The sequence below is a fragment of the Elaeis guineensis genome, chromosome 13 (assembly GCF_000442705.2).
Source record: "Elaeis guineensis isolate ETL-2024a chromosome 13, EG11, whole genome shotgun sequence".
Taxonomy (NCBI): domain Eukaryota; kingdom Viridiplantae; phylum Streptophyta; class Magnoliopsida; order Arecales; family Arecaceae; genus Elaeis; species Elaeis guineensis.
In genome coordinates, this window is record NC_026005.2 from 65,429,484 (window position 1) to 65,455,045 (window position 25,562).

At 37.3% G+C, this 25,562-nt stretch overlaps 2 protein-coding genes across 2 annotated transcripts; one reads left to right on the plus strand and one right to left on the minus strand.

Annotated features, from left to right (window-relative positions):
- Nucleotides 1-583: 583 nt before the first annotated feature.
- Nucleotides 584-19,067, plus strand: LOC105032516 (casein kinase II subunit alpha-2). The gene is made up of 10 exons (XM_010906976.4): nucleotides 584-923; nucleotides 5,190-5,319; nucleotides 7,045-7,239; nucleotides 9,885-10,042; nucleotides 14,708-14,798; nucleotides 14,935-15,000; nucleotides 16,028-16,110; nucleotides 16,242-16,305; nucleotides 16,401-16,469; nucleotides 18,704-19,067. Exons 1-10 carry the CDS (start codon nucleotides 838-840, stop codon nucleotides 18,761-18,763), a joined length of 1,002 nt encoding a protein of 333 aa, XP_010905278.1. The 5' UTR covers nucleotides 584-837; the 3' UTR covers nucleotides 18,764-19,067.
- Nucleotides 19,068-21,224: 2,157 nt separating this feature from the next.
- On the minus strand, nucleotides 21,225-25,429 carry LOC105032514 (leucine-rich repeat protein 2). The gene is made up of 7 exons (XM_019846318.3): nucleotides 25,269-25,429; nucleotides 24,994-25,126; nucleotides 24,812-24,883; nucleotides 24,562-24,705; nucleotides 24,375-24,446; nucleotides 24,215-24,286; nucleotides 21,225-21,516 (listed from the first exon to the last, which is right to left on the minus strand). The coding sequence occupies exons 1-7, from the start codon at nucleotides 25,342-25,344 to the stop codon at nucleotides 21,447-21,449; spliced, it is 639 nt and encodes a 212-aa protein (XP_019701877.2). The 5' UTR covers nucleotides 25,345-25,429; the 3' UTR covers nucleotides 21,225-21,446.
- Nucleotides 25,430-25,562: the final 133 nt, after the last annotated feature.

The window sequence follows — 25,562 nt, forward strand, 5'->3', positions numbered from 1 at the left end:
TTTGATAAATAGAATCCAACTTTTGGGAGCTATACTTGGTTTCTTCTTTCAGAATAAGAACTGAGCTGGTAAAGATGTATTCATCAAAGGTGAAAGTAAACGATAGGAGGTGGGTGGTAAGGTCGGATGTGCAAAGATGTGCTTAGTCTCTTGACATATATTAAAGGATATAAAATGCAATCCTGACTCAAAAGGGTACAGCATTACATGACAAGAAATCTCTTGCTGTATTTTGTCATGCCATAATTTTTTGGAATTTAAGCCAGAAGAGTTGTAGCTTCCCTAATATGGTTCATAAAATCGGAAGGCAGCATCCAGCCTTGCATGACAAAAAGAACGATCCCTGAATAATTGAACTCCTTTGCTTCACCCAAAAGGTTGGCTCCTAGCCTAAAGAAAGTAAAAATAAAATGAGCTAGATTTGGATCCGAATCCTAATCAAACTCGTCAGGTCCCATGCAAGTGACTCGCTATGGTATTGTGATCGATCCAGACCCAAAAAGAAACGGGCCCTCGGAATCTCCGCCCGCGCGAGATCAGATCCCGTTGGCGCGCCCCAATCCGCGGCGCTCTCGAGCCCCCCCGCGCTCTCCTTGTCACGCTCTCCTCTCCGCCCTCGCCCCCACTGATTTTTCTTTTTTTTTTTTTGGTGAAACCCCACTGATATTGCCTTGTCCGTCGCCATAATACCATCAATCGATCGGATAAATCGTCTGCGCGCGCGCGCTCTCTCTCTCTCTATCGCTCGCCCTCTCGCGCGAAGGCCCCGACGGCGGTCGGGTGAAGGGGCCGCGGGGATCGGCCGCGAGATCTCGTCGTAGGGCCGGCGGCGCTGCCATGTCGAAGGCTCGGGTGTACGCCGACATCAACGTCCACCGTCCCAAGGATTACTGGGACTACGAGGCGCTCACCGTCCAGTGGGGGTAAGATTGGATTTCTGGAACCCTAGCCCTAACCCTAGGTCTGAATATTGTTTTCCCTTTTGCGGTTTTGCTTTATTGATCTGATCCAGTTTTAGCTGTCGGTGAGATCCGAATCATCCGATGGATTGGATTGGATTCTTCTTTCTGAGCTGCCGCTTGTTATTAATGATCCAAAAATTGTGGTTTCTTGATGTTGGGATGTTCTTTGGTCACCGTATCTTTTGTTATCATCTCTTTTTCTTTTTTTGACTGAATTGATTTAGAAGAAGGCAATAAGGAATGCTGATTAAAGAAGTGCGGTGATTGACTTGAATCTCGAAATTTAAATTGCCGGAAAGGTCTGAAATATCCGATAGAAAAGGAGAGTGTTGCTTGCTAGTTATGTAGATTTTCTCTTGGTATTAATCAGATTGCTAGAATCTGCAGTTTTTCTGAGATTATGGTGTCTCAGCTGTTTTTCAGTCGAACACTCAGTCTTGCTTCCCTGTTTATGCATGCACCACTTTTAATATATAAAACATAAAACTATAACTTCTTTCATGCCTTTTCACTCCCTTTCCCGCTATAGTTATTGGTCTCAACCAAACTGAGAAAGTGCTTTTAGTATGAGAAAATAACGATAGAAGACATTGCATGGTGCGTTTATTTTTTTAGCATTTGTATTGTCAAGAACTGTTATTATAAAGTAATTTTCATTTACAAATTATTTATTTTGAGTATAATACTGCCATACAATAGCATAATATTATAGGAATATAATAATGTTATATGATTAAAATATGATTATTATGATATATTGATGATAATTATGTATTATTGTCAATAATATAATATAATGTGATGTGATGTAATATTGTATAGGATCGTATAACAAGATAAAGTAATATGATAGAATATAATTATCTATTATTAGTTAATAATTATGATATAGTATAACATAGTACAACATTATTATAATATATGGATGTAAAATTATTATTTTAGTATAATATTATAATACTATTGTATTATGATATTATTTGTATATTAATACAATATGGTATAAATTATTGTTAATTTTTAATTTATTGTAGTAGTGACAAAGTTCAAGTGTATTTTGGTTGCACAATTTCCGAAGGTCTTCAAAAAGCACCATTGGGGAGAAGCTTCAAATTAGAGCTCTTGCCAAGTAGAGGTTTTTCAGCTTCTATAAGTGCTAGAAAGCTATTTCAAGTTTGTTACCAAATACCCATACATCACCCAAAAGTGCCTTTTGGGCTCTAGAAAGCACTTTTGGTTCCTTCAAAAGTAATCCCAAAAGGGGCCTTATTGTCTAGGTTTAGGGGTGAAGTAGTATGGATATTATCCGTTTGGATCCATTTTCGTATCCGAATCAATCCGGATATGGACAGAAATTTGAGGATCCGACTAATATCCATATCTGTATCCATATGTGTCAAAGAAAAATGGATATGGATAGATAACTATCCGATTCGTATCCGAATCTACATATAACCCTATATAATTTTATATAGCACTTATTAATTTTTGTGAAAAATATACAACCATATAAACATGTTATTAACTTGATTTATCATCTATTAGTAATATCTTTGATTCTGTAGTTATAAAATTTAATTATCTAAGTTATATCCATCATTATATCCATATTTTCAATATCTGAATTGTATCCGTATCCGTTTAAAACAAATATGGATATAAATTTTTGCATCCGAATAATATTCATATCCGTATTTATATTTATCAGACAAAACAAATATAAATATGGATATGCTGGTATCCAATCCGGTTTCAGCCCTATCTGGGTTCCAAAGAGGTCATGGGGAAAATCATCAAAATATATGTGAACCATATGTTTTAGAGAGGAAAAAGCTTCAATATGCTGTACAGATTGCATGAATTCCCAAAGTTTGAATATGTCAAATAATGCTACAATGACTTTGAAGTGCGAGAAGCTTTGGAAGTTGAAGATTGCTTACCATTTTTAATAATGCTTCTTTTCTTACTAAGGTCCTTCATTAATGCTTCATATGCCTTTTGCTGTTCATTAAATTACAAAAGCAACTTATGGCAGATACTTGATCTGTTCAGATGCTCGACTGTCCTTTATTTGACATATTTGTTATTGCAGTGATAAATGCTATATGGTGAAAAGAAAGTAGGAAAAAGTGATTGTCGTAGTCTCGACTCTGATGACCCTTAGTTTTGGGTGTTGGAATCATTTAGAAGAATAATATCTAGTACCTCAAAATTTTTACGCTTGTCAGACGTATAAATTCCAAACTCTCCAAATCTTTTCCTTTGTCCTTCCATCTTCTCTTCACCCCTTCCCACTCCAGTGGGACATATTGTATAAATAACTTGGTTTGCCATCCAGACAGTACCTTCGTTCATACTGTGGAGTTCTGTTATTTTCATTCCAGGCATCATGTAAGATGACAGTGTTGTCTTCTATTCACCAACTGATGGATGATATGCCTCCTTCCCCATCTTCGGAGAACCTTTGCTTGAATCTACTGCATTTTCTTGCATTGATTTTGTGCATTTGGAAGGAGATACTGTTTCAAATAGAAAATATAGGGTCAATAATTTCTCCAACAAGTGTAAATCTTCTCTCCAAAAGTTAGCAATTTTGAGAGAAAATGACAACTAGGCAATAGTCTCTGGCTAATTTAACCCTTTCCTAACCACTTTCTCAACAACTTCTGCTCCTACTCTAATGAAACATGAGAAAATACTTGATTTTCTTTCCTTCCACTAATTTGTCTTTCTTTTCTTTCATTTTTAACCAGCCCAACATATTCTTAATTATATCCTTTCCAACGCTCCAAAACTTTTCATTCTTTTCATAGATATGTTAGTGCATATTGTGAAAGCACTTTTCATCCTGTAATATATTTCATATTAATGAAATATATAGCCTCATGACAAATGTTATACCGTGAAGTTACCAAACTTAGATACATATTTCTTTGTTAATTTCTTGTTGGAAATCTTTCAAAGTGGAAGGAGTAACCACTTATTACTTGCTGAAGCAATATGATTCATCAAATTTGGAAATGTGAAGAATACAAGGACCTCAATGTTTCAGTAAAACAGGTTATGGGATTGGAACTGGAAAAAAAACAAAGTTACAAGTCCTTTAGCCATTATTCTTCTGAAAAAATGGTAGTTTTCTTGAACTAAAGATAGAGAGGATGCAGTATTTAGACTAATGTCTTCTGTTTGTAGGTATTCATTTAGAAGACCTGCTTGTTACCCTGCTTCCCTGCCACCCTGCAAAAGGTGGAACCCATAGCAACATGTTTTCTAAATTCCTGTCATTATACAGAAAGACTCCAATAATAGAGCTATGGATTTAGATGGTACACCATTTCTAGTTTCGGAACATAAGTGCACTTGGTACAACAATGCTAGATTATTAGTGCATTGTGTTTTGTCCATCACTTTATATTAGTGACATTTTTTTACTAATTAAAGAGAGTATGTATAAGCAGTAAATGCCTTTTCGCAAGGTCTCTAAAAGTGAAGATACTAAATGAGGTTACTAATAAACATTTTGTTTAAAACTTTCACCTTATAATTTAGATTTTGCATTATGGTGTACAGGTGTTATACTTGATACAGTAACTTCTATTCATCAACTAAGATTATATTGGATGTTTGTAGGTGTTTTATTGATTCTTAACTTCTTAAAACTGTTATGCTTCATTAATATAGAATTCAATAAACCTTGTTTTTGAGATTATACACATCTAAATTTCTAGAAATGAAATGATGCCATATTTTGTTACTTTTCTTCTCTCTCTCTCTCTCTCTTGATACCATTATAATGTATTTTTGGAATGGACGGCTAGTGCCCTTAATATCAGGAACTTTTGATTCTGCAAAATACAGTTTCTTTGTAATCAGTAAATGTTTCACTTAGCTGCACTGTTTGCATATATGGCATTTTGCATGATATAGCTAGAAAAGGCCATTACCCAGTAATTGTCCTGGCAATCCAGGATCCTGAGAAGGGCAAACTAGGGACAAACCTAATCTGTCCTTTTTTGGCACAAAGTGGCTGCCTTAGGACTTGAACCAGGGTCGTTGCGTTTGTCAGCCCTAGCCTTTTACTATTGCACCAAGCAATGGTCTTTATGTCATAACCACTGAACCATGAAACTGATTATGTTCTCTGGTTAGCTGTAAGCTGTAGTCTGAAATTATAGAAAGACAAAATAGTTGTGATCAAGGTATTAAGGCTTCTATCTCTATCTCCAGTGATCAGGAAGATTATGAGGTTGTCAGGAAAGTTGGGAGAGGAAAGTACAGCGAGGTCTTTGAAGGTATAAATGTATCCAACAATGAACGGTGCATCATCAAGATCCTTAAGCCTGTTAAGAAGAAGAAGGTATTTATAATATTTTTAACATTCAATTATGCTGTTTGGAACCCACATGAATCTAGTAGTTTGCTGTCTTTTTCTGTTTTTATTCCTTATATTTGCTATTTTGATATTATGAGTGATAAATATAAAAGAAATCACACAAAAGCTGCATGGCTGTAATTGTGAGAGTCAGATGTTGTTGTTCCCTGATAAGTTAGATATGACAAGGAGGGCAAGTAGAACATATATTTATTATTGCAGTATGATAATCCAGGAATCTAGAAATATGAAATGAACTGATGTCTTCTATAGCATTAAAATTACCCATGAAGTTCTTAACAAAAATCAAAGCACAATGTACTATATCAATTTAACATTTAACATTTAGTACCTTTAAGAGTCATGATGTGACCATTCAATTTATGAAGTGATGTTCAGGCATGCAGTGGTGATCCATTTGTGATTCCAAAAAAATAGATTATATAAAATACTCCAGTTTAACTCCTTTTTCAAGTCAGTGCTTCAAAGTTTTAAGATCCATTGCTAAGCAGGTTTTATGCTTTACTGGCTAAGGTGCAGTTATCTTCTTAAGTTTTGTTGAGTCAGTGCTTCAAAGTTTTGAGATCCATTGCTAAGCAGGTTTTATGCTTTGCTAGCAAAGGTGCAGTTATCTTCTTAAGTTTTGTTGCAGCTTCACCTTTATTTTGTCATCAAGCAGGTCCATAGATGATGGTTCATTAGCTAGTGGATTTGTTGGGGGGAAGATTAAGAAAAAAAAAAATTCTGATGAGAGGCTCATTACTACCACCTAATTTAATAGATCATTGCTGCAAACATTTTGACTGTCCATTTTACAGAATCTGATTTAGATATGCTTATTTCTCAAGTTAGCATGGTTTCATATTGGTTAACTGAGACAGACTACATTGTGGTTCAGATTGTAATGTAGTTATTTAAGGAACATGATGTATGTTTTTATCTTGTTCTAGCTACTTTTTCAGAGTGCTTTGAAAATAATTGCTGTGTTATTTTTTTGTAACTGTAGAAAGATAAGGGGAACATATGTGAAGGACAAGAAAAAAAGGGCCAAGATCTCTTTGCAAGAAGGGAAAAATTTTGCCTATTTGAATATTTCTCTCTCTATTATCTTCCCTTTAATATTGACCTGTTGATCTTTCTAGGAAGACCTGAAGAGTTGATAGATGCTTAATTTACTCAGCGGTCAACCCTTTTTGAGTGGGTATTTTACATTACAAATCTCTTGAATTACATCAGGACCTCTTATTCTATTTTTATCCCATCCCTTTTCTAAGATGGGTGAAGATACTTTCTAAAATCTTAGGGACCCCTTGACTCCTGCATACAAAACCTATTAAAAACATATTTTCTTCATAACTAGTGCTTAACTAATGCTTTTTTTGGGGGTAATTTGTAACTACTGATTGTCAAAAATAATGGTTTGATTGACAAAACATTCACAAAAAGATAATGGGAGTGTATAGTTGAATATGGGTTGATCACAGAGGATTTGCATCTAGTGGTAGTTGTCCTTCTTACTCTTGTTGCATGAATGAGTACTTTAGTTTTCAATTTTTTTACAATGCTTTCATTGTATGAATGATTTTTGCACTCTGTTGGCACTGTCTCTCAGTTGTTGAAAATATGGGGAAACAACAATGACAGCATTTGGTTAATCTCGCTTATCTTCGAGCTTCTTACAAATAATTTCTCTGTTGTCACTTTTTGCAGATAAAGAGGGAGATTAAAATACTTCAGAACCTCTGTGGTGGTCCAAATATTGTAAAGCTTCTTGATATTGTCAGAGATCAGCATTCAAAAACTCCTAGCTTAATATTTGAATATGTGAACAGTACAGATTTCAAAATCTTATATCCCACGCTGACAGATTATGACATACGCTACTACATATATGAGCTTCTCAAGGTCCATTTTTTAACTCACTTTTCTCTGTTATATTTATACATGTTTTGCCGCATGCTTGTTTTGCGCACAATATAATGACCACAGTAATGAATGTTCATATTTTGCACATGCCCTTTCATTGAAAGGGAAAATGCTGAACTAGGAGAAACAATAGTTTCGTGAATCCCAAGTGATGATGAGCACTGTGTTTAGCTTCATGAGGTGGTAGGTCAAACATTTCTGGCAACTTGAGTGTGCATACTGTTTCCTCAATAGCATGCTTAGGGCCTCTGAGCTAGTGTCAATTTTGAGATGTTGGAAAGTGTAGTTGGATTTAAAAAAAAAAGGAACAAGGTGAATAACTCAGGACCGGTGGTTGATCCACCAACAGAGAAAAGGATTATAGATGCTTGTCTCTTAAAGTGTTAGAACATTAGGTTGTTGGTGAGTGCTGATTGTTTTATGTGCATTGTTATCCTTCATTTTTCTTGTGCTTTTAGACCTTGATATTGTGATTTACTTCTTGCAGGTGCTTGTAGTGCTAGAATCCCCATTTCATTTTTTTGTTCTACTGATGTTTTACTTGCTTTATTTGAGTTATCTGGAACATGTCCATTGATATTAGAGAAAAAATATATTGATCATAATGTCACTGGCAGCGTTTAATTTAGTGTAACATCCTGCAGTTACATATCATATCAATTTTTAATACTGATCGAGGGGGAGCCTAATTTGCTTCTTTTAAAGTGACCTATTACCTGTAACATTTTTGTAAACATAATTATTAGATTGTCAGGTGTTCTGAGTAAAAATAAAGATTCTATTCCTTAACTCTTGAGGAGAAATCAATCTAACAATGAAAGGTTTATATATTTGCAAAACCTGTGAAGAAGTAGTACCTGTATGTCTACAGATATTTAGCAATTTCATATTCAATATGTCTCAGAATAAAAAACTAGCAGGGCGCTGAGTCTTTAACTGGAAGGGTTTCATCCTTGAACCGGTATGCACTCAGATCGCTTGAATAACCAGCAGGTGCAGGCTTGAAGTGTCTTTAACTGAAGGTTGAACAATTGTACGGGCCAATTTGGATCTTGCAAGGCTTTGCATTAACAAGGGATAGTCTATTTTTTTTCTTTTGTATATTAGCATCCAGGAGGAAAAGATTGGTAAAACTACTAACAAGATGAAAAAAAGAAACCAAGTAGCTCATTTTAAGGCATGTCAATAGATCTCATTATTTTTTTATATGGTTTAGAATTTATGAAAAAATAATGTGAAATATGCAAGGCAAAAAATGTCAATGTTAATCCTATGTGGTTTTACATGAATATGAAATTTGGTGTGATTGTACATGCCAATAATGTGCAAATTCTGAAGTATATCATATGGTTACATTTCTCACTATTAACCAGGTTTTGGATTTAGGTTCACAGAACATCATGCAGAAATTGTAAATCCTTTTCTTCTCTTCTATTTCGCTATGGAAATAGTAAAAGCCTAACTTGTTTGCCTCCCACATAAGGTATAATATAAACATAAATTGAATGTGTTTTACATGAAATATTAGTTTGATAGTCTTCACATCATAAAGCGTCACCAATGAGTCTCAAGGTGTTTCTATAGAGTCTCATCTTGAGGCATGAGGCAAGTTGAGTCTCAAATCAGCCTTTTAAACCATGTCCAGGTGCAACCATTGTTTAGATGAGCTGGTGTTTGTCAGCTCTATGCCAAAGCAAACACACCCCTCCATACTAAGCTGGTATATTGGCTGATAATGATGCAATATCATTTAACTACTCTTGTACTTAGTATCAAAGAAAAATGAATTAATTCAAAGAATTGTGACTGTTATTTTGGTAACCAGTGAGTGACTATAACCATAGCCATCCAGACTTGTCCCACTGTCAACCTGGTCATGGAACCATTCTAGACAATTATTCCTGATGAGGCTGAAACAATTGTCACCACAACCTCTTGCAAACTTTTTCTCGCAATTTTTATGCATGCAATCTATTAAGTACCCCTCACAATATGCATATATAAAAGTAATAGCACCAATTATGCATCCATTTCTTGTTTAATGGGTGTTAGCTTTAAGCTAAACTTTATTCTGTTACTGCAGCAGCTGAACATTTCCATGTGATGTTTAGTAGTTTTATTGTCCATGAGGACGGTGTCATGTTTTTCTTCTTCTTCTTTTGTCATCGTCGTCATTGTGGTGGTTGTTGTGTCCTTTTCGTTTCACTCAACCGATCGGTGAATGCTGGAGTGATCTGCTAGTTCACAAATTTCTACAGATCTGTTTTGGTTACATGCGGAAGCATATATTGCCTACACTGCTGTAATTAGTGTTAATTGCAAATGGTTTTGTACTATTCTTATGTCTGCAGGCTATCATTGCTCTACTTAATTTAGTTATTTACCTTCTTCCCTCCATCCCTTCTAATTCTACCTTGTTGTGTTTCCTTTATATAGATATCGCTAAGCATTCTTTTTTGCAGCTGTTATTAGAGATTAGGAATGCTTATCATGACAATCATTTAGTTGCAGCACTTTTTGACTTGGAAGTTGTTGAGATTATTTATCTTGCTATTGATTTCAAAGTGCTTCAGTAGTAATAGGAGTTTCCTTAGTATTGTATTATTAACTTCTTGTAACTCCAGGCATTAGATTACTGTCATTCACAAGGAATAATGCACCGAGATGTCAAGCCTCACAATGTTATGATTGATCATGAACTCCGAAAACTCCGCTTGATAGACTGGGGACTTGCTGAATTCTACCATCCTGGAAAGGAGTACAATGTTCGTGTGGCTTCAAGGTAAGTGTGACTAAACGGTTCTAATCTCATGCCTTAATGCTTGTTCATTTGGCAATTTTTCATGCCTTCTACTCCAAATTGATTAGATTTTTTTGGTTTTTTAGCAACCCTATATTCCTGTACTTATTCAATGAATTTTCCTGAAAAGAGTAATCAACTACTTTCTCAACTTCAAAGAAGCAATCATTTTATCTCATTTAACCTCATTACTGACTAAGTATATTTTATTTGACCTCATTATCAACCAGATTATTGTTTCTTTAGTGTCCAATATGTATTGGGAGGCGAGCTTGTAGGCATATTGATTATTCAGATAAAAGTTTCTTACAAGTACTCACATATAAGAGAGAATCTGGCGTAGATGGTGGGTGTGTAGCAATATGTTCAAACATATTGATATGTGGAGACTGGGAACAGAGGGATTTACTTGTCAAGAAGTAATTGTTGGATGAGTTGACAACTTAGTTAGGAGCCATGCCAAAATCATTGGTTTTACTATTTTATTTTTTTATTATAACTTAAAATTGTTAGCATTCGAAAATAGATCAATTGATCCCTCTGAGATGACTTGGCCTTTACTACCAAGCAGAATCATGCTTGTGTTAGGAAGCTGATATCCCTTAGTTGTGATGCAGTGTGAGGGTCATGGCTTGACAAAAGTGGGTCTGCATGCTCTTTTGAAAGACAGATCATGCATTCTAAGTAGTTGTCTAATGTTGTCCAGAAATTTCTGCAAGCAATTATACCCAATTAAAGCACTGAATTGATTAATCTTCCAATTTTCCTTTCTCCACATCCGATTTTTGCCTGCACCCTAACATCAGCCTAGAGAATGAAGACAGAGAGAGGGGGGGGGGGATCACCAGCTAGCAGCGGCTTTGCCAGAATCTTTGAGGTTTTTTTCCTCCCTCCCTCTATTCCACACTCCTCCCTCTCCCGCCTTTCCCCACCCCCACCTCTCTCCCTTTTTGTTGCCACTGGGCTGCTACACTTGTGACACTGCTGGTGTGACTATATCAGCTGCAGCATTTGCTGTTGCTTTGGCTACTTCCCAGAATGGCTGCTATTGAGGCTGGGACTGACAATGCCTGCCACTGAAGTAAAATTAGAGCAAAAATTTGAGAGCTAGATATTATCAGTTATCTAGTATTATTTCTTGTTGAGTTTACCTAATGTTTGTATCCCGTTCATGTGTAGATGGGATTATTGTCTAAGCAATGTGTTTTTACATTGTTTTCATTTTGCAACCTTATGAATTTTTATTTTATATTGTTTGGGCCACCTTGAAGTCTTGGTGCCCGCATAGATAGGGATAGGGCAGCCCCTTGACCACCTATCTCCTGCTTAGAATCTTTCAAACCATTGTTGTACATCAGGCTATTTTCCTTCTCCCTCTTAAAGCTCTCCTTTGCCAATTTTCTCCTTCTCCCTTTATGCAGCTACAGTCTCAAGACTTCAGCCTTCATCAAATGGTGAGCAGACTTTGGGTAGTCAGATCATCATGGCAGTGATAGACAACAATGATAGATTGTGTATTACCATCCATTGTCATTGGAAGAGAGAAGAATTTAGATAAGGAGAGGAACTTAGGAGAAAATAGAGAGGAATAGGACAGAATATGAAGAAAAGGAAAAGAAGAGGGAACATCAGGAAAGGAAACAGGGAATATGCCCTTTCTTCTTTAACTAGAAATCATTTCCTACTATCCAAAATTACTACAAACAACCAGCAATAAAAGGGTGTACTTTGGTGGAAAAATCGATAAACTAGGTGGGCTCAAATTTGGATGACTTAGATCCAAATAAAAGGGCCACTTATAATCTTTCAACTGCATTGGGAGAGAGAATAGCATCAAAAAGCCTAGTTAGATTAAGAAAAAAGATCAAGAAGTGTCATGAGGGTTTATAAAAGTGGATATTGGGTGGGTCAAGGTGGAGGGAGTGGTGCATATTGCCCAAATGCAACCAACTGGGAGAGGTGGGTGTGTTGAGGGAGGGTGGGGCAATTTTATTAGAAGCTAAGTGGTCTTTTACCTAGGTAAAATTGAAATTCAATTTTCTTCAAAACCAATAGTGGGAGTTCAACAAGGACCAAGGGCCTATTTGGTTGCATCAAAGTGGCCCAAGTGGGAAATGGAAACTTTTGGAGAAGTGAGTTTTGATGAATTAGTTTTGCTAAAGTTATAATTGGCGAATTTGGTTTGTGTTAGAAGTAAATACTAGAGAACTATGGTTCTAAAACTTTTGGCATTTGGTTGCTAGGAAGTGGCAGGAATGGGAATTTGCTACCAGCTAGTTTTGTTGTTTGGTTGTATTAGAAATGTCGGGATGTAGTCATGCTTAAAGTGACCTGTAAACTTACTCACCACCTTGTGATGTATTATAATGGTTAACCTTTATCCTACATAATAGTATTGGAAAAAATCATGATCGCATCTCCATGTAATATTAGCTTTATATACAAATAGCAAATACCAAAAATCAAATAAGCATCTTCTATCCCTATTATTGTAATGACCTGGGACCTCATCTAAAAAGACTAGCCCAAGATTTGTAGACTCAGTACCAAAATCCGTACTGGTCGGTTGGCAGTATGGGTCGGTATGGATCCATATTGGATTGGACCGGCACGAACCGACATAGAGCAAAGGAAGCGAACTAGGAGGAAGAGAGAGAGAGAAATATAGAGAGAGGGGGAAAAGAAAGAAAAAGAGGGAGGGGAAGCCATTGGAGAGGCCATCAGAGGGCTTCCGACTGGCCATCATGGCCGTCGAATGGCGCACTCGATGCTTGTGATGCTGTAGGCGTGATGTTTCATAGGTTTTTTTTTTTAATGTGGATTACGGTGAAGCCAGTAATGGGTTTGCCAGCTTCATGATTTTAAAAAAAAAAAAAAAACTTAAAAAGTGAAGCCGGCAAATTGATTGCTGGCTTCACTATTCATCAGCATCTTAAAAGAAATACGATGAAGGAAGTGGGATGGTCACCCCTGTTTTGTGACCACGTCTCCATCTGTGCATTTTTTACCGTTCGGTGGTCACGGCGGTCAACTAGCATTCTCTGACAACCTCTCTGCCGGCTGCATGACCCTTCAGTATCGTCGCTCTGCCTCTCTCTCTCTCTTTCGTTTAAAAGTCCTATCGGGCGACATCGAGCCGCGAAGGCCTCTGCGGCCCTCCGGTAGCTGCAGCAGGCCATCACTGGTCTCCGACGGTGTCGTGATCTCCTCCCTCCTCTCCTCTCTCTCTTTTTCTCTTTCCCTCTCCCTCCACTTGTGTACCATTTTTCTTGGTCGAATCGTCCCAATTTCCTGCCGGTCCGGCTCGGTACGGGGTGTACCGGTCGGTCCAACTCGATGCGGGGTGTACTAGCCGGTTTGGACTAGTACGAAATTCCATGGGTTAGCCAAAAGGCATTATTTGAATTTTTTGGCCCTATATAATTACCCAAGATTTTCTCAATAAATAACCAATGTGGAGAAGGGGTGTCACGGGTATTCACTTTGATACTATTTGTAACAATCCATGATCTCATCTAAAAAAGCTAGCCGAAAGAATTATTTGGGTTCCTTGGTCTTGTATAATATACATCTGCATCGTTCCTCACATACTTTCCTCATGTAAGCGTTGGCATCCTTACCAAGCTAAGGGTCTAAATCCATATATCCATTCATAAACACCACAATTGATCCGTGGTCAACCCAATGAACCTATACTGCGGTATATCCTAGTCTACATAAACTATGGTTTGGGTCGGCTTTGATATCCTTTATTAACAATCCAAGACCTCATCCACAAAAGCTAACCAAAAGGTATTATTTGGGTTTATTAGCCCTACATATGTATCCAAGATCTTTCCAGTGAATAACCCATGTGCGACTAAATACACACTGGCACTAGTCCTCACAATTATTGTTAATTAAAATTGATATGTTGTTATATTTAATCAAAGATTGCATGTCAGTAATAGATGGATTTTTTTTTTTTTATAATTGCTCCGAAAAATAAAATAATAAAGTCACAAAAAATATACAATACCGTTATTATTACTATATCAATCAATTGGCATTGGAGGGGGAATGCCCACCTTGGCCTCCTACAACCCTTTGGTTTGTTCAAATTCTCACAACTTTCTGTTTCCAATCTCTTATAACAAACTTGTTACAAAAAGATCATACATCCTCTCTTGATACAGGGAGCCCATGTTGCCATGCATAACTCCTAACCATTGCACCTTGACAAAGGTATTAATGTACTTGTGAAGCACATAGAGATAATATTTTTAAAGGATTTAGATATTACTGGCTCAAACTATGTAAGTTTCATTCATGGTAGCAGCAGGGAGGAAGAAAACATCATGATGGTAGTTATAGGAACAATATTTTCCAACTGTTTTTGTAGAATGTTTTGAAGAAATTTGGATGATATTTATTGTGTTTTCAAATAGTGTCCCATGGGTTATATATTGTCGAAATTATAGGCAAAGCCATGCACCAGCTGAGTCTTTCAGAACTTTTGCCTTTCTGAATGAGGTTCTCTATATTCTGATATATAAATAGCTATAGATATGTGGGCGTGATTACAAGTGGATGTAGTAAATGCTCATGTTACTCTATATACAATTGCTTGACTACGTGATATTCATTGTTTTAAAAATTCAAAATCAGATATTTTAAGGGGCCCGAACTCCTTGTGGACTTGCAAGATTATGACTACTCCCTGGACATGTGGAGTCTTGGTTGCATGTTTGCTGGAATGGTTAGTGCCAAAAGCTTTTGACTTTATCTTTTCTTCGTTCCTTGGTACCTTAAATGCTGTTAGATTGTTCCTTCTTGCTCATCAATGACTTCTTGATTATGGTGAGTGGTGACAATTCTCTGCTGTTTTATTGCAGATATTTCGCAAGGAACCCTTCTTCTATGGCCATGATAATCATGATCAGCTTGTTAAAATTGCCAAGGTCACAATCATTTTGATATTTTAGGTCTTATTGAATTATTCTGTTGCTAGAAAATACTGCTGTTACTAAGTTTGGATCTTCCAAACCTTTCCTGCGGTAGACCCATATTGTTTTTTCTGATCATTAGTTGGAGCATTGTGACCTCCTTTTGATATAAATGCACACAATACATAGATACATGAATTAATGCATGTATGTATGTGTACATACAAATGTGCAGATATATTAAACATATGCCATGTTGATTTCTAAATTACTGTGTTGAGCTTAATAATCTGAACTTTGACTTGCAATAGTTTCAATGCTCGGTGGCAACTTATGATAGTCGCCTTAGTCTTAACCTTAATTAGAAGTCATCTGTCTGGGTATTTCCTTATAGAAGTTAACTTATGGATTGAGGCATCATTAATCGAAACTTGACAACATATTGTGAATCTATCTTGAGCAAGTGCTAGGATTGACCTCCTAAATCAATGTTCTACTATTAGAATAGCTTAGTATCATTTCTTTGTCATAGTTAGTATTCTTTAGCATTCATATTGATGTTCTACTTCCTATGTCAGATGATGGGACAAAATGGGTATGGTTTTGTTTTGTGCTATCTCCTGTTCATATCTGAAGTTGGTATGTGTCCAGAGCTACTTTAATACGCCGGTCAATGAATATTTAGGACTTGAAGCTTTGGTATCAAAAGTCATCTTACAAATAAAAAAGTGGTATAATGTGAAAAAGATACTTCAGTAACCTGGTTAGGTTATGTTCTTTTGTGTGCGTGTGTGGGTGCGTATGAGAGAGAGAGAGAGAGAGGAGGGGGTGGGGAATAGGGCAAAGTCTGAATGGGTTATGAGTGTCATGTCAAACATAAATGTTCATTTGCCACCACATCAGCATTGGATTATGAGTGTCATGTCAAACATAAATGTTCATTTGCCACTACATCAGCATGGTAGATGCATTCAGCAGTATTATGTGACTGCTTGATGAGGTCTTGATGGTTTGGAGCTGATTTTTCTATTTAATTTTCCAGGTACTTGGTACAGATGAACTGCATGCTTATTTAAATAAGTATCGTTTGGAACTTGATCCTCAGCTTGAAGCTCTTGTTGGAAGGTATATTTCTTTCTGACATGTGGATTTATAATTGACGTTACAATTATGCAGTGACAAGTCATGTGATGGGCACCTTATCTAAGAACTGGTTAGCACATTATTCATTGTCATGCTTGCTTTACTTGCTGCAGGCACAGTAGGAAACCTTGGTCTAAGTTTATCAATGTAGACAATCAGCATCTTGTTTCTCCAGAGGTTATAATTATAAACAATCAGCATCTTGTTTATAATTTTTATCATCATCAGAATCCTCACTACTTTGCATCGCTCTGGCTTAATATGGTATGCAGGCAATAGATTTTCTCGATAAGCTTCTTCGCTATGATCACCAGGATAGGCTTACAGCACGAGAGGCAATGGTAATATTTTGAACTATTTAGTTTGATAGTATTACTTAGCTGTGAATGCAACTCTCTACATTACCTAGCTTTAGTATATAACTTAACAGTTAACATCATATCATCTAACAACAATTGGAAGAGAATTTTATTTATTTAGCATCTTAATTGAGGGGTATATATATCTTACTCCATGGAAATGATATGAGTTGATGGAAAAGGTTGTCCTCAAGCGATAAGACAGAGATTGGAATTGACAGGGATGATCCTTAGTTTGACCTATGGATATGCAACCCTTGAATGGTACTTGAAAAGAAAGCATCCAATTGAATTTTAATTGCAAACATCTAAATCTGGTAGAATGGTCATTTTAGATGATCCAAAAAGTATTAGGTTGGAGAGTTTGTAATGCTGTTCATGCTAATGATCTCCTGGAGAAGTTAACTGCAGACTATATGGGGTTGTTTGGATGCTGATGTATTGTTTGGATATGATTTCCTGCACATGGGTATGAGTTCCAACATGAACCCTTCCTTTTGGCAGAAGAAAGGACATGGGGGAGGGGCAAAGTAGGATGATGAACAATAGAGGTCACTAGTTCTCATGTTGTATGCTACAAATATTCCAGTATATTGCAAATATCGTTTTAATTGAATGATTGTATACCTTATAATCCAACTACAAACAAGTACCATAACATTAAGCCTCCAATATGCACTAGCTGTTTCTCTAGTCAACATTTTGGATTTCTTTGGTATCATAGCCTGTCTCTCAAATTCCCTATTAAAGAATAGAGTCCTCCAATTTGAATGTTTGATTGGTGAAAATGTTCTCTGGTTTCAGTCTTCAACTATTGCAAATATCGTTTTAATTGAATGATTGTATACCTTATAATCCAACTACAAGCAAGTACCACAACATTAAGCCTCCAATATGCACTAGCTGTTTCTCTAGTCAACATTTTGGATTTCTTTGGTATCATAGCCTGTCTCTCAAGTGCCCTATTAAAGAATAGAGTCCTCCAATTTGAATGTTTGATTGGTGAAAATGTTCTCTGGTTTCAGTCTTCAACTATTGCATGTTGATGGCTTTTGAAGTATGAAAAGCTTTGGAGGGTAAGGGTCAGATAGAAAATAAGGCTTCTTTATCTTTGTGTTTAATATTTCAGCATGGGTCCGTTATACTGAACTGTGAGAATTAAATCAGGAAACATGCAATAGAAATGGCCACATAAACTATGCTTTTAAAGCTTGGACAAAATTCAAAAAATTGCAGTAAGGTATGGGTCATGTAGTTGGTCAGAGTTGGATGAGTCCCATGGGAGGATCGTTAGAAATATAGAGGTGGATTTGCTCCATGATCAAGATGGCAGGTGGTAAAATGTGTATATTAGATGGAAGTAACAAATGGAACTGATTGCGATAAAGTTGTAGAGGTTCATTATATGGGAGGTCATGGTGCATTGAAGGATTAAAAGAGTTATAATGTGTGGATTTCAATAAATTTGCATCAGGCAGAGAAGGTATTACTGCATAGAAATAATAGCAAGAGGATATCTAGAGCCTGAATGGGTTTACGACCTACTGCTTATGGTCATGCTCCATTACATCTTTTTAGTTGGGATCAAGGCCACAAAGTGAAAATTTTTATCTGAGATTGGTTGCATGAGTGATCTTGATTGAAGAACAAATCAGATGCCAAGTGATTGGCCTGTGTAGTTGTTTTTGGTTTGGTAAGCTATATCTTTACCTACCCTCTCTCTTGCCTGCACAAACATGTGTAGAACTTAAGTAGCTGTAATCCCATCTTCAAAAAAATTGATTTCATAGCACAGCACATGCCTTCTGCCTAGATGGATACATAGGTATATACAGTATACAACCATCATTAAGCAAACTTGTGATTATATCTCAACAACTGTGAAATAACATCATAAGGAATTTCTGTTGTAGCAGAATGATGTGAAAAAAAAAAAAGTTGAGTGGCTAGCTTTCTATCTAGCAGGTGCATTCTCTTATATTGGAGTCATGTAATTTTTCAAGGAAAAAAGTAAATATTAAAACTTGCTAGTATATTCAGTCTGCGGTTTGGAAATGATGGGGTCTACGTCACATGTCGTGTGCCGTTCTCTTGCTGGATCCGGCCATAAGGATTTTGCATGGTCATTCACGTCTTGTTAGTGTAGATGCAGGTGATTTTATTGTACTGTAATTTTACTTTAGTGTTCTGATTTTGGTATTCTTCATATTGTTCAGGCACATCCTTATTTCTTTCAAGTGAGAGCTGCAGAGAACAGTAGGATGCGCACTCAGTAGTGGAAGATGCAGGTGATGTTGGTTGCTATATTTTTAAGAATGGATATTGTCATTGATTTGGGGCTCCTGTATTCTGTATAAACAAGTCTTGCTTTAGTCACGACAGGCTGCCTGAAAGCGGCCCCATGCACTGCTATAATATTTTGCTGTTTCTCTAACCATTTGATCCGTGTTTGTTACCCTTTGTATCATTTATAAATATGAATGCATGCATTAACTCCTGCCTTTTTATCAGGAGAGGGGAAAAACACCTGCATTGTCTACATGAGCTATTTATACTTAAAAAAAAAAAAGTTCTGCGGTATTTTTATCTGTGCAAAAGTATCTAATTGTCTTTCTGTATCTCAAATCTCAACACCCAGAATACCTCAGAAAAGTGTTTACTTGAGCATCTAGCTCCTCCCAATACGTGAAAATTTGTTGGATACTTCAGGTGATAGATAAAATGATGGAGAGCTCGCAGATGAATGCTGTGGAGCACGTTCTGATTGTGTACTAGTAGGCATAGATGAGGACGTGGTAGCTGTTAGAATATATGCCTCGCTAGTGGCCCTTCGATTTTGAGGTCTCTTCTGTAAATTCTCTTCCTTGCAATTGCCTGGGCATGCAAGCTCCTAGGTACGGTATATCTTGGCTTAGAGAGATCAAACCTACTGGCAAGCAATCGCTTTCGAGCATGAGTATGCTGTCTTGGTGGTCAAAGAATATCTAGTGGTGATCATAAGATCATTAGTCAGTGGTAACATTGATCAACATACTATGTCAATAAGAATCCGCCGGTGGTTAGAGAGTAGTGCAACCAGTTCCATGGCTGCCAATTTTGCTCTATTCCAATCATCCTTGCCATTTCTTGTTGTACATAGAAAATAATCTGCAGAGTTTGGTGCATGTTTTGTGCCATAAATTGATGCATGTTCTAATTTAAAATTCTGGCTTTTTTAAAAAAATTATTATTATTTTACATGATTGGTGCAGAGTCTGGTCAAAAGAATGGACAAAGATCTCCTTTTTTATGGCTGTCATGAGCTAACCAGCTTTGACATAACTCTGTTTGATGCAGCATTATTGCTCCTTCCAGAGGTTGTACCCTCTTTAATGGGTGCTATGTTCCTGGACGTAGTCACCTTGGTTAGAACGACGACACCTAGTCTTCATGCTCCCGTAGGTCCATCTAGTATAGCAAATTCTTTTTCTTCCTTTTTTTTGATTTATTAACATTTCTGTTAGTTAGGACAAACACTTCATAGGTTTTGCAGTTTGATCCATCGAGGAGAGTGGCATGCCAGATCCACTTAATCAATCAAATATGGCTGTGGGTCAATATAATGATGGAAAGGTCCCTATAGTTTAGTTGACATGGCTTCAATGCTGCCGTTAAAAGGGTGTGACAATCTTCGGCAAAAGCACACAGCATGCTGACAATGCACAGAATGAAAAATAAAAGCAGAGTAAAAAAAACCAAAAAAAATGGCAGACGAAAGATAGTTTTTCTGTTGATTTGAAGCTCAATCACAGAGAGAAGCTTGTTTTCACCTTTGTTGGGGAAAGTAAGCATTGGCTGTACGCTACTTATTATGATTGATTTGTTGCTCAAACCTTACGCAAAAGCAAACTGATATGATCAGGATGGATGACCATTTTACAAGAATTTGTCTATCAAACCTTGTATATGAAAAGGTTGAGCATCTACTTAGTCAGCAAGATTGAGCGATTCCCTTAATGGCAGGATGGAACAAAAGGAGTGAAAGGCTTTACCAAGTGGTAAATTCAGAATTAGCTGTTAGCGTATGCAAGGTCAAGTCCCATATTTTGGTTTTTGCATGGAGGATATAGTGAGAAGCTTCTGAAACTTGCACCAGCCCTGAATGTATCTTTGTAAGACGAGAGGAAGGTGATGCGGCATCTGAGCGTTTAAAGGTGGGCGAGGTTGTCTTCTGCTTATAGGAGATTCTTCCTAATATTTGTTGTTCGTTTTCGCAACAAATCAATGGCCACGATTGCATCCTCAATATGAAAATGCCTAAGAGTACGTTATAATAGGATCAAGAATTCACAAGATCTAATTTTCTATGATTTTTAATTTAATTTTCTGTTTGGTACAGAAAGATTATCCCTCTGAATAAGATTATATATCCAAATTCAGAATATATGTTGAAATAGTTGATTAAATTTAAATAATTGAGCTGCCAAGAAACGTAGTATGTGCTTATTTTCCATAGTTCAGCAAATATGTTGATACAACATGGTTCAGTCTTCAGAGGTTTCTGATGGTTAGTCCCAGGCTTGACCGTTGGGACAAAACCTCGGACCTGTTCAATGTTCAATTTGGTTTTCAGGGAAACACTGACAACCACGAACCCTACTTACAACACTGACTCATGGTTTCTTATTACTGTTGCAAGAATAGCAAGAGCTTAAATAATTTTTTGAAAAAAAAATGGAAAGAAAAGAATCCGCAGCGTCTGAAAGGGTGCAATTCAGCATAATATAAGCTTATCAATCTTAGTAACATCTTGTGTGTTCATTGATGCTGTTGTAGGTAACATTATAAATATAGCTCCACTTGCCTCCCGGCATTCTATACTTTTCTACAATAGCTTTCCTCGCTAGAAGCGCAAGTATGAGAATTCATACAAGTAGACCACTCCAAATACCTCTCCAGGGGTGGTAGATCTTGTAGCATTCAGCATCCAAAATCGTAAGGAACCAGTCCTTGCAGCTCCGGACCATTAAGCCTGCTGTTGTTTTCGAAACTGAAATGCCAGAGGAAAGAGAGGCAAACATTCAGATATTGCTAAGAATATGATTTAGTAATGGAGAACTTTGATGCCTCCATATGGCAGGAAGAGTTATAAGGTTAGCACATTAAGGTGGCAGCATTATATTATGCATTCAGGGTCATCCAAACTACTGGACTTTCTGATACCCTAGATATCGAATATATATTCTGCAGTCTCATATAAACAAGAAACTTTCCATGTTTAAAGAAAAGTGAAATAAAATTCACAGTAATACAGTGCAAATGTTTATGTACGCATATCCTTGATCCACATTACAAGTTCAGATGCACAAGTTGAGATGCTTGCATTACAGAACAATGGATTAGAAGCTTTCCACAGAGTGACAGCATATCGTTGATTATATAATGACTCCTTGTCATTAAAGGTAAAGTTGGTGAATTATACCCATGCATGCTCGCATGACATTGTGACCATACATCATGCAAGTGATACACAAAAACTTGCTTGAGATGTTCAAGCCCCACATTGTTTTAAATGTGAGGGTGGCATTTGTTGCTTTACAAACCATGAATGCAAAAGAGATGGCTTTGCACTCTACAAGCAAGAAACCACACATGCTCACTCTTATAAAACATAGAAGATAAGAGGGAGGATGGTTGAGTCAACATGTTAACATCAACCAAATTTTAGCCATCAAACAAAGTGACATGCATGTCAAACAATTTCACCACATCAAAGGACAACTTCTTTGCACCAAGATTTGATCATGGTTATTAACAACAATACAGCAATATTTTCATAAGAATACACGCATCAGCTATAACCTAAAGATGATTTTGCAAATCAGATCTAAATAAAATGGTTTCACGAGACATTTACAATAATTTTGCAGTAACTGATGCACCTTTGACAATAACTGAGTAATGAAATCTCTCATGATATCACCTGAGGTGATAGCTTCTGATCTATAAGGTCATTTGAAGTAGTTGGATATGCTTTTCATTTGCTAGATGAAAAACAGTTGATGAGCCTTTTTAACAAGCTTCATCTCCCCTCATAACTTTGAAGGTCAAGGCATTAGTGGTCAAAATTAACATTCTACCCTCTTTTGCATTGGTGCATGCTTCCCAAAACTTTGATAAAAGATGTGCTTGTCATGGAAACTATAATGTCAATTGGTTGGTACCATATTCAACATGCAGTTATGTAGCAACCTCCCAAGGTTATGGAGAAAAAGCAGAGAAAGTTGGGGAGGGGGGGGGGGGTGTGGCTGTAAGGCAAAGATTTGATCCATTGTAAAAGCCAACTTCTGATAATTACCTACTGTAAACTTCATGTTTTCAAAAAGTCCACTTTCTTTCAAGTGATCATGATGCTTTATAGGGTGATTGATTAATGATCGAGATTGCAGGGAATGGAAATTCAGAATAGATAGGATCTTAGGATGTTACTCAGTTTTCTTCTTCCTTTTTTTTTTTCTGTTAAGCTTCTTTGCATGCATTCACAATTCCAAACCTATATTTAACCAACTGGTAGAAATTAATTAGCAAATTTAAGTTTCGAAGCATACCTATGAGATCAAGAAATGTGCACCTTTGACTGTATTCTTATGGTGCCACTCTAGCCCCCTAGATTCAGCTTCCTAATGGCTCACCGAATAAAATCCTGAAGCTTACCTTGAAGATTAAACTGTACTCTTCACTGTTAATCATGAAGTATTCAACTAATGATGATATCCAAAATTTATCCAAGATAAATGCCCATTCCCTTTTATGCATCATAATTTCTCATTATATATGCCGTATTTGTTGTTTGAAATGCCTTCTTTAATACACACCAATTACTATCACCAGGTAGATACAAGGGGTACCTCTTGTTATTTTCTTCTCAAGTTATCCCCTTTGTAACTAGTTTTTCTCCAAATTACTCTTCTCCATAGGATAAGTTTATTTCCTGACATGAAGGATCTTAATGGAAGAAATTTCTGCTCGTGTGAAACCATGAATTTCTTCCTGTGAGTCAGTCTCCTCTCCTGTCCGTAACCAAAAAAAAAGCAAACAAACAGATATCATAGTTTCATGAATGTAACTACATTTACACATCCACATCAGAACTCACATCTCTACCAGATTACATATTACTTCCATGATCTCCTAGAACCTGCTCCAATTCTTTACCCGGCCAACTCACATCATTCAAACAGAACTCCATCTCCACTACTCATACTAATGGTCCGCCCTGATTTAGCTACAGGAGTCCTGCCATATGATTTTTTTGGTCACCTGAGCTCAAGCAATTGAGTTTGCTGAGACTTGCACAGAAAACTAACAATCATATCTTCTCACCACACTTAGATTTTATCTAACCTTGGGGGTCCCATAGTCTAATCAGATGCATTAGCAAATAAGACTTCATATACATGAGCACTCAATAGACATAGATGCATTGGAGAATAGAGGACCACTATTTATAGTGACTTTACCCATTCAGCCAGTTCGCACCCTCTACTCCTAGTATGCCCTCGATCATACTATATTCTGCTTTCATTATATTCAAGATAACTCAATAATAGTTCAGCAAAAAAAAAAAAAAAAACTCAATAATACAAACTTCTGAAGTCAAAATATATTGCGGATGATTTGAAATGTCTTAATTAGAAGTTAAATAGTAAGCTCTATATCATATTAAAGATGGATTTATCCATCATTACCTTTGGAAGGGGAAATTGGTGAACGGGCCATCGACCGGAATGGTTCCGCAAAGATCATTGTTTGAAACATCACTGTAGCAATTAAAAGCACCAATTCAACACCGAATCATAAAACAATGCAAAGAAGCTATAAAATTGTATCTTAGTTGGTTCTTCTTACAAGACTTTTAGGTTCGAGAGAGTGGCAAGCTCTCTTGGGATGGATCCCGAAAGCTTATTGTTGTTCAGACGCCTGCATCAACAATTGCCACATAAATTAAAGGAAAAACTTTTAGACCAAATCTTCAATTATAACATTAGGAAAAAAAACTTCCTTTCTATGACCACCAGGAAATTGGCGAACTTACAGGAATCGGAGCGACTTCAACTTGGCAAAGGACTTGGGGATTTCTCCCTGAAATCGGTTCCCATACAAATCCATGCTGATGAGGCTCTTCAAATTGCCCAATGCTTCAGGGATCTTCCCCTCGAAGTTGTTCCTGTAAAGTTCTCTGGAATCACAGAACCAAATCCAACACCAAACATCAACCAAAATCGCATCTTTGAACCAAAAACATGCATCCAAGGAAGCAAAGATTCGGACGTAGAAGTGCTTACAGATACTGAAGGTGCTGGAGGCGGCCGAGCTCGGGACCCAGAGGACCAGAGATGTTGGAATTGCCCAAATCCCTGAAAACCAAAAGGAAAAAAAAAAAAAAAAAGGCCTTTTTCTTAGAGAGAACGAAGGAATTACGTTGAGACAAGAGGAAGGGGGGAAAGGGGGGAAGGAGGGGGCGCACAGGCGGATCACGCGGTTGCGATCGTCGCAGGTGACATGGAACCAGGTGCAGGGGTTGACGAGGGTGGGGTCCCAGCTCTGGAGCACGTTGGTCGGGTCGGAGAGCCTCGCCCTCAACGCATGCAGCGCCTCCCCTGTTTTATCATTAACTAATCAGTATTAAGAGAAGATCAAAGATCAAATAGACTCAAGTCTCTCGCTTTTTTGGTCTGAAGGAAGGCAGGGTGGTAGAATCCATTAAATTAGAGAGAGAGAAAGAGATGAGAAGAGTAGTACCTTCGGAGTTGGTGGAGATGGCAGGATACACAACAAGGAGAAGAAGGAAAGAGACGAAGTGGAGCCTGGACGCCATGAGAAAGAGAGAGAGAGAGAGGTGGAAGCTCTTGGAATGGGAGAAATGGGAATGGGGGGGGGGGGGGGGGGGGTGGGGGAGGGATGTATGGGGTTGGGGAAGATGGTGGGAGGCAGTACCAGCGGCGGTCAACGCGAGGCGTCATGGAAGTCAGCAGTCAAAAGATGGAACGATGGAAAGAGAGGGGCACGCCATGCGCGTGGGCGTGGGGTTTGGTT